The 14,112-nt window shown below is 42.1% G+C and overlaps 1 protein-coding gene across 4 annotated transcripts in view; it reads left to right on the top strand.

Moving 5' to 3' along the window:
- Positions 1 to 14,112, top strand: part of HSPA12A (heat shock protein family A (Hsp70) member 12A) — a 155,759-nt gene that overhangs the window by 903 nt on the left and 140,744 nt on the right. For 2 of the 4 annotated variants that reach the window (XM_027595948.2, XM_027595945.2), the window contains exon 2: positions 13,063 to 13,150. In XM_027595948.2, coding sequence (XP_027451749.1) covers positions 13,063 to 13,150 — 88 coding nt within the window. Of the gene's footprint in view, positions 1 to 12,866; positions 12,878 to 13,062; positions 13,172 to 14,112 lie in introns of those variants that run through there. The other 2 variants (XM_027595946.2, XM_027595949.2) reach the window with 2 other exon arrangements.

Here is a 14,112-nt window from a genome sequence, read left to right as displayed (position 1 = left end):
TTGGACAGGCCTAGGGGCGGGGAATGATACAGGCAAGACTTGAGAAGGAAAAGCGGGAATGTAAGACTTTATTGGGTCATATCCCTTCTCTTGTACCTTCAGAGGCTGCCTCAGTCCTACCCTTTCAAATCCAGCTGTCTACTTGGCTTCATTACACCTGCTAGGTGTCATGCGCGATTATAGAGCTTCTTGTGCCCTTTGCTCTAGATACTTCTGCAGGAATGGGCCGAGATGGACAGGGTGTTCTTGTTCTACTCTTGCCTGTTTGTGTTCCTGACTTAAGCAGATCACTTAAAACATCTGTGCTGTATTTTGCTCATCTGGAAAGCAATCCAATCTATTCTGCCTGCTTCACAAGTCACTTAGGATAAGATGAGAAAGTGAATGAGAAAACACTTTAAAACAGGATGGTTATTTTCAATAGATGCATGTAGATGTATAGCAATATGTGATTCAATAAATACTCTTATAGGAACCCAGACATGTACCCCTTTCTGAACTCCGTCAGTGTTGTCTCTGAATCTCTAATGGAACACCTCATTTTCTGGGGTGTGACAGATCCTCATGGGCCTGCCTTACCCTCCTTGCTAGCTGGAAATCCCTCCATGGTAGGAGCCCAGGCTGAGTCACCTTCACATAACCGTCCAGGCCGGGCCCGCAGGGACAGGGCATGTGCTCTGCTGACTAGTTGAAGGAACCTTCATACAAAATAAGCCAGGGCTGTTGCTGTCCTTGTGCCCATTCCACGTGTGCGCCTTTCCTCCTGTCCCGGTGGATGGAAGGCACCCCCTTCTCTGGGATGCCCATTCTTCAATGCCAGGCTGGGTCCCACACCTGCAGAGAAGCTGTGCTCTGCACCAGCTCTCCTCACTCAGCCCTTCCTTTCTTCAGAACTCCTTCCCCGCTTGCAGCCTGGGCCACAAAGCTCAGCCCTCAGGGATGTCTTGACTCATTTGACACTTTAATGGAAGGTTGGAAGTATCCTGGGCTGGGACCACCACATTTTGGAGTCTCCCATCTATAACCCACTGGCCTCCAGGTTCCTTGAGGAGAGATACTTGGTCAGTCTTGTTCACCATTGTGTCCCCAGTATATTACCTTACAGAATCATTGCTCGATAAATATATGTTGAATGAATGAAAGGATTTTACACATAAAGAATGCTTAATAAATACTTAACTCGAAATGATTTGGATTTGAATGAATAATGAATACACCAGGCTGGCTGGAGCAAAGGATTTGTTTTCAGGAATAATGAGACATCAGGATGGAAAAGTAGGGTGGCCAAGATGGAAGTGGTGTTTTAGGAAGTTAGCTGGCAGCAGTGGGTAAGCTTGGTGGGTGTTTAGTGGTAGAGAAAGGCAGGAGACACAGGTAGAAAATCATGTTGATGTAAGGGCCTGAACCACACTGCTAGCAATGGCAAGAGATGGGTGACATTTAATAGGAAGAAGGATGGAAATCATTGTGAGTGATTGGATGTGTGATTGGGGGACCAAAGATGATGCCATTGAGGATGGCTTGTAGAGTTCTTTTACAGTTGATAGAAATGGGATAGATGAGTGAGTGATGTGGTTTTGGTGGAAGGGACATGGTGCATTTGGTTTTAGATGTGTGGAACTTGTGGAGCACTGGTATCTCAGAGAAAAGGGAGGACCGATGATACAGCGATCACCCATCCACATGGAACTTAGAGTTGAAATAAGAATAGATGAATCCTCTGGAGGGAAAAGGGGAAAAAAAATCCTCTTGAAGCAAGGACCTAAATGTTGAGGAAGGAATATATTTAGGACATAGGAGGAGGGTAAGGTGCTATAATAGGCAATAAGCAAAAAGGGCTTTGGGAAGAAAGAAAACAGTCCCAATCCTGATGTCTAAGGCAGAGAGTTTTGTGTTAGATGTGTGTGTGTACATATGCTTAGAATAAAATCGGAAAGAATATATGTTAGCATATTAATTCTGTTGTCCTTGGGTAATGAGATCATTGGGAATTTTAATTTTCTTTTTTTAAATCTTTTTTTTATAAGATTTTATTTATTTAATAGAGAGAGAGAGAGAGAGAGAGAGAGAGAGAGACAGCGAGAGAGGGAACACAAGCAGGGGGAGCGGGAGAGGGAGAAGCAGGCCCCCAGCCAAGCAGGGAACCCAATGCGGGGCTCGATCCCAGGACCCTGGGCTCACGACCTGAGCTGAAGGCAGATGCCCAACTGACCGAGCCCCCCAGGTGCCTCAATTTTCTTTTTATATATTAGTATCTGATTTTCCTAAAATGAATGTGCTGCTTGTATAACTTTGGACAATTACATTAAAATATTTGAAGGAAGAATATTACATCACATTAAAGACTGAATTAAAGGAGAATTAAGGACTGAAAAAAGAGATCATTAGGAACACAGTGGTTCCCTTATAGAATCATCCCATCTTCTTAAAAATAAAACTATATGTAGGCTAAATAAATAGCTAAAACCACCATCCCTGTTTACTTCTGTCATTCACTCAACCAACAAAGAGTTATTGAATGTCTACCATGTGCCAGATGCTGTTCGGGGCACTGGGAAAACAGCAGTGAATAAAATAGGTAACATTTTCTTCTCTTCATGGCACTTAGTTCTCGTGGCCCTCAATCCTAGCACTTACATCCTGGTGAGCCATCAGGACAATAAACTGCATTAAGAGATGTGAAAGCATTTTGAAAAGTTGGTATGCTAGGGTTTATTAACATCCTATTAGTATTGACAGAGCCAGATGAAATAAAATGACTATTCATGAATATTTCAATTTTCTTATTTTCTGTAGATATTAGAAGCACTGGGGTTTTAGGTGTAAAATATATTCATGTGCATGCCTACTGTATACATACTTCTCACATTCCTTGTTTTAGTACCTTGGTGATTATATTTCCATTTCATATTGAGACTGAATGTCCAGGCACTCACAGAACATCAGAGCTTGAAAGGGTTTGAGTGTTGCTAACCCTAAAGGTATAAACAGAGGAGTTGAGGGGAAGAAAAAGAAGGGAAGGAAAGGCAAAGGAAAGGCTCAGGAGATAAGGAAGGTTCTGGAACATATCCAGGGAGGGAGGGTAGGACTATAGTCTCCTCCTTTAGATAGAGGACACAGCCATTACTGTTGACTTCCCATGGAGGGGGCGCCCGCAGTAGAAGGGAGGTATGGTGTGGGATAAGGGCCATTTGGGGAGCAGAAGACAGACTGGAGTCCCACCTGTCCCCCAGATCTAGACCTCATCAATCAAATGAGTGGCTGGACTAGAGCAATAGTTTCCTAAGCGTTTTGAATAGGAAGACTCCTTTTTAACAACAAAAAATCGAGGGGAACCCCCCCCCATATAACAGTGGTTATATGCAGTGAGTATGAATTCAGTAGTATGTCTGGAACAATTGTATGCATTTCATTCATGTAAACTCCATACATACAACAAAGAATATGTTTATAGGCAAGCCACTCTCCAGTGTCGGGGGTGTGTTTGGTGGACGTTTGGAATGGCGAGCCTCTTGCGCACAGTGCACGGGCTTCTCAGGGAGCTCGACTGAGAGCCATGGAGCCAGGTTTCCTCATCCTAGACCTGTACTTTTTGTAGCTCAGATTCAAGATAAAACATCAGGACATATTAGCCTAGTCCTATCTGCTAAATGAAGACCCTTCATGGAGGAAATTAATCATTCTTCAGTCTGCATTTCAAAAAGGATTTCTAAACTCAGACATTTCCTAAATGAATGAGGAAAAGAAAAATATATTTGTTCATTTTCCTTTAATCCTTTCCAACACCTTTATATAAATTGGAACTTGTTTGCCATGACTTTAATGTTCAGAAGTGATTGTTTAGATGTTATTTTGGGGTTGCTATCAAGTGCTTGTTAATTCTTGCCTGCATTTGCCATCTGTGTTGAATATCATTTTTCATAGGGAACTAATGAACATGATTGCAGGTGCCTTTAATCATAGAATCATAGAAACTGGAGACAGAATAGATGGAAATATTGCCTTTTCCCCATCTAGAAAATGGGATTAATAATGTTACCCCTCCTCGCCCAGTTGTCATGAATGAGAAATAGGATTGCCAAGCTAATTGCAATATAAAGAGCTGTAAATTAAATGCTAAGTAATAAGAGTAGGAATGATTTCACTAATAATAAAACGTTTTTTGTAATTTGATTTTTTTCATTACCAATGTCTCCCAACAGTAGTCATTACTCCTGTGCTAGAAATAACAACAAAAACCAGGGCAACAACTACCACTGAGGGAAAACTTTTATCTACCTGGGGTTTTCCTTATATCATCCCACTGAATCTGCAAAACAACCACAAAAGGTAAGCGGTTGGCTCAAAGCGAGAGTTAGCAAATGGTGGAGATGGAATTTGAACCCAGGCCTAGGGGACTCCAGTGCCCATGCATTCCCGCCCACCCCATACACACCGCTGGACTCCTCTGCTTCTCAAATATAGAAGTCTTGTAGTCAGATCCCGCTGTCTCATGTCAGCAATTGCTAGGCTCTTGGCTATCCTTTCTGGAAGAAGCCAGTTGAGTTGCTCACATTGAGGGCTTGGAGAAAGGAGCCTGGGTGAATGGTGTTAATCTCTGGGTCACTGGTTCTCAGTCTGGGCTGCACATTAGAATCACTTGGGGATTCTACTAGATTCTGGCAGAATCTAAGCCCTGTTAGAATCTAAGCACCAGGAAGAGGCAGATTATCTGTTCAATGCTGTAGTATTAAAAAATACTGATACCTGGGCCCTACCCCAGACCTATTAAATTGGAATCTCCAGGGGTGGGGCCCACACAGAGGTATTTTTTTTTTTATATATATGATATTAATGTGCAGCCAAGATTGAGAACCTCTGCTCTAAGAGATTTCTTCATGGATCATGTCAGAAAGAGAATGGGTAAGGCTTCACCCAGGAATGAATTGATTGTGGATACAGCCAAGAAGGCCTAGAAGTGTTGGGCCTTGGAACCAGACCACATGGGTTCAAGACCTGGTTCTTCCAGTTCCCAGCTGTATGACCTTGTACACGTTACTTGACTTCTCTGAGCCCATTTGCTCATCACCTAATATTTTCAATTTCATAGGATTGCTATGAGATGAAATTTGAAAATTCATGAAACTTCTTCCCACTATGCCCAACACATAGTAAATGATGTCATTATTACCAAAGAAATTAAGGAGAGGGAAAATAACACTTTTAGAGTTTTGCTGTGTTTGTCTGAAGACCTTTATTTAGCTTTGTACAGGAATTCAGGTGGAATTGAATTAAATGATAAGGGGAATGCCCCACCCTTTTAAAACAATATTAGTGACCTCTTGAGATAATCAGACCTCCTGGTAATCTACCACTTTTGTTTTAAACTTTACCATTTGCTCAAAATTATAGAGTTGATGCATTATTTCTCTCTTGTTTCCCAAATAAAGCAAAAAGCTGAAGCAGTGGTTGTAATTTGAGTGTTCAAAACCGGCATCCTGTCAAAGGCTGTTTTAAATCTAGCCTTCCGGTCATTTGTTCAGAGGGCTTTGACACTGAAGACCAAAAGATACTGTTGGAGATGCTATTGCTGGCAGTTTAATTGGTATTTTTCAGGATATAGACACACAATTTCTATATATGCAGAATGAAATGGGGAGTAGGGCAATTACCCAGTGAGTTTAGACAGTAAAAAGAAAGGGGAAAAAAATCAGGCAAAAATTCTTTAAAGCAAGCTATTTTGCCATTTTTAAATAGATACTTTTCTAACTCTGCAGAAGTGGATACAACTTAAGAGTATTTCTGTGGCCTAATTATGGGGCTAATAAAGCAAAACGAATACATATAAAATATCCTACAAAGGCCAGGTTTTCTAATTTGTACTTATTAATATAAAAGCAGCAAAATATAGTAATTGCATTTATTGGGAATGAAGAAAATGTTAAATAAACATCTTTCCTACATAGGGGGCAGCAAAGAAGAGAGGCGAAATCCCAGTTAAGAGGACCAGTTTGATGTTTTATCAAGTTATGGCTGAAAATGCTTTCTCTGTAACTGCTACAAAGTTAGTTTCCTGGCCCCTGAGAGTGGTGTGCCCACCTATTTTGTTGTTGCGCTTGAATGAAAGCCAATAAATTGTTTGACTTTTGTAATTAAACTTAAGAACTTGACTGAAGGGGATTTTAGCTTCCCTGAAAATGTACTTTAACTTAATCTGCTTAAGAGGAATGATCTATTTCTTATTAGTGAAATCAAAACACTCTATGCCTTTGTAACTGATGATTTCTACGGGCCTGGTCATGAATCTGATGGTAATGTTAAAATGTCAAACATTATTTGGGGAATTTAGAATTCAGTTGTCAAAAATTTAGGACTTGACTTTTGACATTTGTTGTTGGCAAAATGTAGAGTCATATTTGTTTTCTTTTTCTTCCTTGATTTGCCCCTTTTCAGGGGTCCTGTTTAAGATGTTTGAGAATTTTTGTTTCTCAAATTTAAAAAAAAAAATTGTATCCATAGATGCAGATGAGAATTATTTCTTTTGGGGGAGTAATTTTGGGGAGTAAATTTCCAGGAAGTTTTAGCAAAATCATTTTAGGCAAATTTTTCAGTATTGATTTGATTTAATGGCATCACTTTTATATATGACAATCATATATAAAGTACTATCATTGGGGCCCCTATATATTTCCAGAATTATTTAAGGTGACGTTTGTGAATGAATCTCTAATGCCAATCTAATGTGTTAGATTAAATCTCTGTATAATTAAAAAATACACAGAATTATATGTTAACACGGGACAGTAGATCCTGTTTTTAATTAAACACCACTTATATTTTGTGATTGTGCATTCAGAACTTTAGGTGGATATTGTAGAAATAAAAGCAGTAATGATCAGAATTAGTTTCTCAGAAAAACAATGTTTCCATTAATACTTATGGAGAGAGATAGTAAGGATGAAAGGCTAAAATGTTATTTCTAAAGTGGAAATAATTTTAATATGTTTTTAATGATAACTGTCTTCTGCTTGGGCTACAGTCAGCATAACCATCTTTAAATGCTACAGTTTGGAGACAGGAAGGAAAAGGAAAGTATGAGAGAATCTAACACAGTCGTGCTCAGACAGGAATAAAGAGTGATGGGTATTAGGATGATTTTGTGTAAGGGCACTTTCACTTGAAATGAAAAATTGAGGCAAAGTGAGGTTGGAATAGAAGTTATCTGGGTGCCTGCCCTGGTCTCCTCTTCTTTTTGTGTGCACAGAGATACGGCCAAAGGAAACAACATGGGTCACCCAGGATCCACCCTCTGCCACTGCCTTTGTTGGTCGGAACTGGCCAACTCCTAGAAGGAGCCGCCTTTGGCCAACAGCTACTGTTAGACTGTTGTAAAAATTTGAGTTGATTTATGAACAACCGGGTGATTTAAAATATCCCTGAGCCATTCTAGGTAACCCTCCTTCCCAGAGTTCATGGCCAAATATTTGCACTCTAGCCTTAAGAACCTTTATGGGAATTTGAAAGTAGAGAAGAGCATGTAACAAATTCACGAGACAGGATTTCATAGCAAAGAGCGTCTCAGTTAACGTGAGGTATCTGGGCCTTCTAAAGAATTTTTCTACTTCTACAGTATTAAAAGTAGAGTTCCTGTTTGAGAGAACTAGTAACAGATTTCCTCTGGCCATAAAATTATTCCATGCCAACACTTGTTGGAATTTTTATTAACTTGTGGATCTGACCTAAACTTTGGCTGTCTAATCATTAAATGCTTTCTTTTTTCTTGATAGCCAAGCTGACAGTATGCAAGGGAAAATAAGGCTTATGTGCTGATTTTGAGAATACAACCTCAGAGACTATATTTTATAGAGCAAGAATCAAGGACTATGTTTTGTGGAATAAGAACAAAAACAACTCTGCAAGTATGATATTTGAAATAACTAAAATGTGTGGTTATCAATTTGTAAGCTTTAGAATGTATATCGTCCTAAGTATCATTATTTATTACTTTACTGAAAATCCAGGCATTTTGAATTCTTGACTAAGACCATTGCAAGAAAAATATCTGTTCGGTAAATAATTTTTGTACATTCCTTATAAATCTATGGTTGGAAAATAGTTGTCTTTTCTTGAGACAATGGTAAATCTGCAAAAGCAGGAAATGCAACCAAAATGAGGCATTGAAGATTCAAAGATCTTTTCATTTGTATTTGCAATGGACTTTATGCCCAAGTATTATTTGTTATATGAAAACAGAAGGAATCACCATGTGTTTGTTTGTTTGTTTGTTTGTTTAACTAAAAATAACCTTTTTACCTTCCCTTGCGTATGTTGCCTGGGTTTGACTCTAACTCACTAGGGGCAAGCCTTGAACTTTTCACACTCTTTCCAAGCCCTAATGCTAAGAAACAAATGCAATGCTACTTGGCACAAAATGGGACCCTTGCTGGTGGGTCAGAAAACGTCACACACACGCTCCCGTACCCTCTGGGGTGAAGGCTCAGCTGTCACATCAGGATCAGCCCCTCTGATTACCGTGTTTCTGAGCAACTTCCCCTCACTCTGCAAATTTAGACTTCAGTATATACACCTCGTGCTAGCCTATCCTATCTACTTTTCACAAGATACGTAGGTAAAAAATGTCAGGTTTTCAATGGTTGGTGTCTACAGCTAGTCCTTTGGGTCAGTCATACTTGTGTTGATTACTCAAGTGCATCTATCTCAATTGGATGTTTTAAAATAAGCCGAACTCTGGAAACTTGGATTGGAGGAAAGGGGCTGTAATCCTGTATCATACAAACTGGAGAGAGACAGTATGGTAACGTTTCTTTGGCTACTTAGTGCTTTCTGACTGTTGGAAGAAAAGGAAACTTGGCAGCATGTAATTCTAAGAAAATTGCAAGAAACAAAGTAGAACCGAGCTCTTCGTAGGGGGAGGGGGTTGAAGTCTGTGCTTACATAGCTTCCGTGTTGTCTGACGTCCTCACAAACCCTGCAGGTGCAGTGTTGATTTAGAATGAGCCCGTGCATTCCACCGAGGGAGGAAATAGCAAAATCTTTTTCTTCCCTTATCCAGTGGTTCTGTTAATTCAGGAGCTATAAAGCAGATTTTATATTGACATCATTTTCTGACTGGAAAGTAAGTGCCCCTTATATCTGGACTACAAACATTTCAACAGGTACTATTGTACATCTGCTTGATGTGAACTTTTTATTTGAGTATAAAGGATCTTAACATTTCTGTGTGTTAACTTTTATGGGATACATGGCAGTAGCAAATGTAAACAATAAATAAATAAAGGGGCCCAGGTTGAAATGTCTGTGGCTCTCACGGCATAAGTAAATGTACAGATCTGATTATGAAGAATGTTAGCTTTTACCCTAGAGAACAATCACATTTTAGCCCGGGGTATAACTCTCATCGCTGGTGTGAACCTTGCACGAGTTAGGGATGCACAGACGCAGGAATGATGCAGCATTTTAAAATACATTCTTTTCTTTTTAAACACATGCCCAACATCTTGACAAACCCTATTTAGTGCAAAGTTCAAACGCATGTAACCCAAGGTTAATTTCTGCCTGGTGCAGTCAGATGGTTTCGAATGTGCTGCAAAGATCCACATGAGCAATGAGACGTGAATCCCCATTTTGTTGTCTCTGAACTTGGGAATTCTGTCCAGGCCTCTTAACCTCGTGTGCAGATATATGAAAAAGCAGGATGCAAAAGTGAAACCAGTCCTGGGGCTACTATTAGCGTTTGATGTTCATTCCACTGACCCTGTGTTTGTTTGACTTGTTTTTGTCCTCTTCACACGTTCTTTTTTTCCCTCCTCCAAAAATACAGTGAAACGGTGTTCACACTGTCCACCCAGGCTTGCTCTGGGAGTTCATGCCCGAGGACCCCAGCCTGGGTACACGCAGCAGGCCTTCCACTCCCCTAACACCCTCCCTCCAGGATGACCTTCCCCACATTCCTGCTTCCTGGGCCATCTTTTGCAAGGGGGTTTGGGATTCTAGCCCTGACTGTCCAGGCTCTCCTTGGCTGTGGCTGCAGGAACTTAACCCATTCTTCCTCTGTCTTGACCGCCTGTCTAATAGGCAAAGCTGTTAGAAATAACTGTCTGGTATATATATATATATATATATATATATAAACATTTATATACGTTTATTTGTTTCCATGATAGGAATCATCTTTATAGATAAGAAAATCATAGAGCCAGGCGGAACTTTTGGGTCATTTAGTTCCACACCTTCATTTCAGACACACACACACATCTTCATATAAGCAAATAGAAAAAAACCTCTAGTTGCTGGCGAAAAGCTGTCAACATAATTCTTCTATTTAGGAATCAATTTATTTAATGGGTTTAAATTAAAGATTTTTTTAAATTCTCTTCATTATGGGTAAAGGAAAAATACCTTTTATGATATACAGTTATTTTGGTATAATATGTGTAATTGTCCCAACTGAAAATCTGGCATAGTCTGACAATATTACAAGATTTAAAAATCTAAAGTCCAAAATTCCTAAATTCTGAGAAAAAAGTGCTGTACCTGTTTACGGTTGTGGCTCTTGTACCGTGGCCTCTCAGAGGGTTAGCTGGAAAAAGTTGTGTGGCTTTCTTCAGATTTATAATTTTAAATGGCCTTTTGGTAGCTATGTTCTCTATCCCCTGGTTTGTCAGGTAAGCAGGCAGATGTTTTTGCCTTTTTATAAAGTACCATAATCATGTCTACTGCCCTTATTTCATCAGCTACAAAAAATATTCATGGCTCATCCGGTTGGAAGGTGATTCACCTGGGGCTTTGTTCCTGAATTAGTAACACGGCAGCCTCTCATTTAGCAAGTGGTGCTTTCACCAATTAAACTGAAAAAAGTTTCTCTCTCTTATTCAGATACAGACTTAGGCTTTCATCTGTCAGAGGAAAATGAAACAGTCACTAACCACTGTTTATTTTGCTGGCGGGTTCATGCCTACGACAAAGTGATTTTTCTCCAGGTGAATTACTCTCCACGTTGGCGTGGCAATGACTAATAAAGTATTTATAAAAACGCAAGCGTGTTGTCCCCATTCCCACAGTGTGTCACTGCTGCCGCCAAGTGACAGGTCTAAAAAAATCAGCAAATCTTAAACAATTAGAGCATCGAGTCCACTTTGCAAAACCAAGGCCCCCACTCCCTCCTAGACAAAGATACCTTCTTTTTATATGATGAGAACGAGGACACTCTCCTAAATTCCACTTGACCCATGTAGCCATCCCTCCAAATTCGGGGCTTCTGAGAAAAGAATGTCTTTCCCTGAATGAACCCTTAATTCTAGCGTTGAGGAGAATTTTTAGTCCGGTTAGTTGTCCAATGGCACACACCATCCTATTGGGCTGCAGGAGGGAGAAGTCTCTGTCTTAAAAATTAGACACACCAAGAACTTGCAACGCTCAGAACCGTGAGTGCTTGGAGATGTATGCAAAGACCGGTCTCCTGAGCAACCTCATTCTTGAACTGGGCTAAGAGCTTTTCAATTGCTGTGACATTTTCAGCCAGGGAAGGGAGTAGTTGCGGAGCAATGTTTTACAGGCAATTACTTTATATTATCAACGGAGCAATTCCCTGTCCAGAAAGGAGCCAAAGCGATCAAGTTAAATCATTAAAGAGAGAAAGAGCGAGCGGGAGAAAGGATTCATCTCATTAGCAGGTGCCGGTGCTGCAGGCTGGGAGGCGCACAATGTCACTGGCCCTTTAAGACAATGGCTGCGCTCCCTCCGCCGCCGCCGCCCCTCCCCCGGAGCTGTTGACAGGTCTAAACCTCCCTAGCAGCCCATTGTGGCCACAGTAGGAGGCACCTGCAGAAAATGTGCCAAAACCAGGCGGGGAGCAAGAGCTTTTCAATAAGCTCCGCAGCTGGAGAGGAGAAGCAACACTAAACACGCGGGCGCAGACCAGGCATGTGATGGGAAAAGGGGTCAAACCCAGACACCTCCTATCGGCTTTCTGAGCTTTCTGAGCACTGTTCGGTTCAATTTGCTGACATCTTCTAGCTGCCTTTTCTCTATTTGCTTAATATGCTGAGGTATTTAGCTTAAAAGCACTAAATACTCCCATCACGAGGAGCTCTTCTCTCCCTTTCCCATTTGCTGTTATTAAGGACGTTTTCCAGTATTTTCTCCCTCTTTCTGCCCTAAACTAAGATTGTTTTCTTTTGCTTCTCTCTCTTATGGCTACCTAGCAGGCATTCGCCATCACAGGCCTCCGGCTTGATTTGACTCCTTTTTAATTCAGGGACAAGTCAAGCTCTCCTAATTCGGGATCTGGGCTGCCTTCGTAAAGCACACATTCCGACTGCTGTCAGCACATGTCTGGAAGCTGCATCGCATTTCGATGCATTAAACCTTTTGGGCATCTACTGTGTCCCCACCGCTGTCCTCGGGGCTTCTGGAAATCCAGTGATAGACAAATGGGCTTCCCCTCTCATACTGCCTAGGATCCAGCAGAGAGGCTAAAGAGCTGATAGGACCATGGGTTTTGGGAATTTGTCTTGCACTTGTCTTTGTGGTACTTACAGCCCTTTGGAGAATAAGCAGGAGTGGAGGTGGGGCGGGGGGGGGGGGTGGACAGGGAGGGACCTGGGATGTGCTGGTGGTGTTGTGGCTTTGTCCAGCCTATCTTGAGAAGCAAGAGGACAGAGTCTCACTAAGCTGAGAGCCTGGCACCACGCCTCAATTTTGGCAGCTCTAAAAGGTCTGGAAACCCTTACCTTTACATGGGGCCTTCCGGTTCTCATGATATGTCCATCTATTCTTTTTCTCACCGGAAGTAGTAAGGCATTATCTCTGTCTTACAGATGAAAACATCTGAGACTTAGGGCAAAGCACCTTGCCCAAGCCACACAACCAGTGGATGGTAAGTGCAAAGGCCCTTCAGGAACCTGGCCCCTCTGCTGACCCCCTTTACCTGTTTGCTTCCCTTCTACTCTGTGTGGCCTCTTTCAGCTGTCACCCAGCACGAACCCACGCTTTGAGAGCAGCGCAGAAGCAGACAGACAAAGTGACGTTTTCACGGTGAAACTCTTTTCCCCCTTCCTACAGATGGAGAGTGTTGGCATGTACGGACTCTGTGGGTGTGCAGCAAAGAGCAAAATGAAGTGTGATTCCAGGTGGGAAATACCAGCTTCAGGTAGGAAAGGAATGAATTTGTGTAAGTACCAAACTGGCGTCGGAAGTCGTTATCCCCCAGATTTCATTCCTTTGGAGAGGGACGAGGTCCATTTCTTGCTGGTACAGTTAGACTGAAGCACACGCAAGATATTTGCTAAATCACTGCGGAACATCTGCTCGTTCAAAGTGCTAACAAGCGGTAAGAGGTACGAGAGAAAGAGTATTTCAGAAGCACCCTTGAGTCAAGAAATGAAATTGTTTCCCACCTACTCAAAGCCTGGAATGGGCGACAGCCCGACATCTACACTCACAAGCACAGCTCCCGGAGCGGGATCTGGCTGGGCGCGCTTCTGTCCCCTCCCTGCCGGCTCCGCTGCCTCTGGGGGCTTGTGTGGGAGTTCAGGCCTATCCAGAGGCAGGAAGAGATGGTCTCTTGCTCCTCCGAGCTTGTTTATGCTTTAACATGTCTCTCCCCACAGAGGACTGGTCCTCTTCTTCCCCAGCGCCTCCCTCCAATTCTGGAGGAAACAAGTGGACTATTCATGTAAAAAGAGAAAGAGTGAGCTGGGGGGCGGGGGGGGGGGGGTGGGGGGGGGAATGCCACCGACAAACTCCATTGAAAGCCACTGGCTGTTCATTTACATTCACACTTTTTAAAAATGTTAACTAATGATGTTAAATGGTTTGCCAAAGGTCCTGGCAGGTCAGTTGTAGAAGTGTCATTTCTGCCTAATTAGGGCTCTTGTGGCTGCCCGGGGCCTCCCAGTGCAACTGGTGACAAGCCGAGAGCTGACAGCTTCAATTGGTGCCAATAGGAAGGTTGTACCGGTCATGTTTTCCAACTCAGCCAGGTGTTTGCTGAATGGGGGAGGGGGACTGGGGAGATCTGAGCGCTTCCATGATCCCTCTTCTTTCACTGCTGCCTGGCAAGTCCTCTCCCTTTGCCTGTCTTGTCTTGTGTCAAGGTCAAGAATGGGCTTT

This window comes from Zalophus californianus, chromosome 15 (assembly GCF_009762305.2).
Source record: "Zalophus californianus isolate mZalCal1 chromosome 15, mZalCal1.pri.v2, whole genome shotgun sequence".
Lineage (NCBI taxonomy): Eukaryota > Metazoa > Chordata > Mammalia > Carnivora > Otariidae > Zalophus > Zalophus californianus.
The sequence above is the reverse complement of the archived record's forward strand: the minus strand, read 5'-3'. Positions and strand labels throughout refer to the sequence as shown.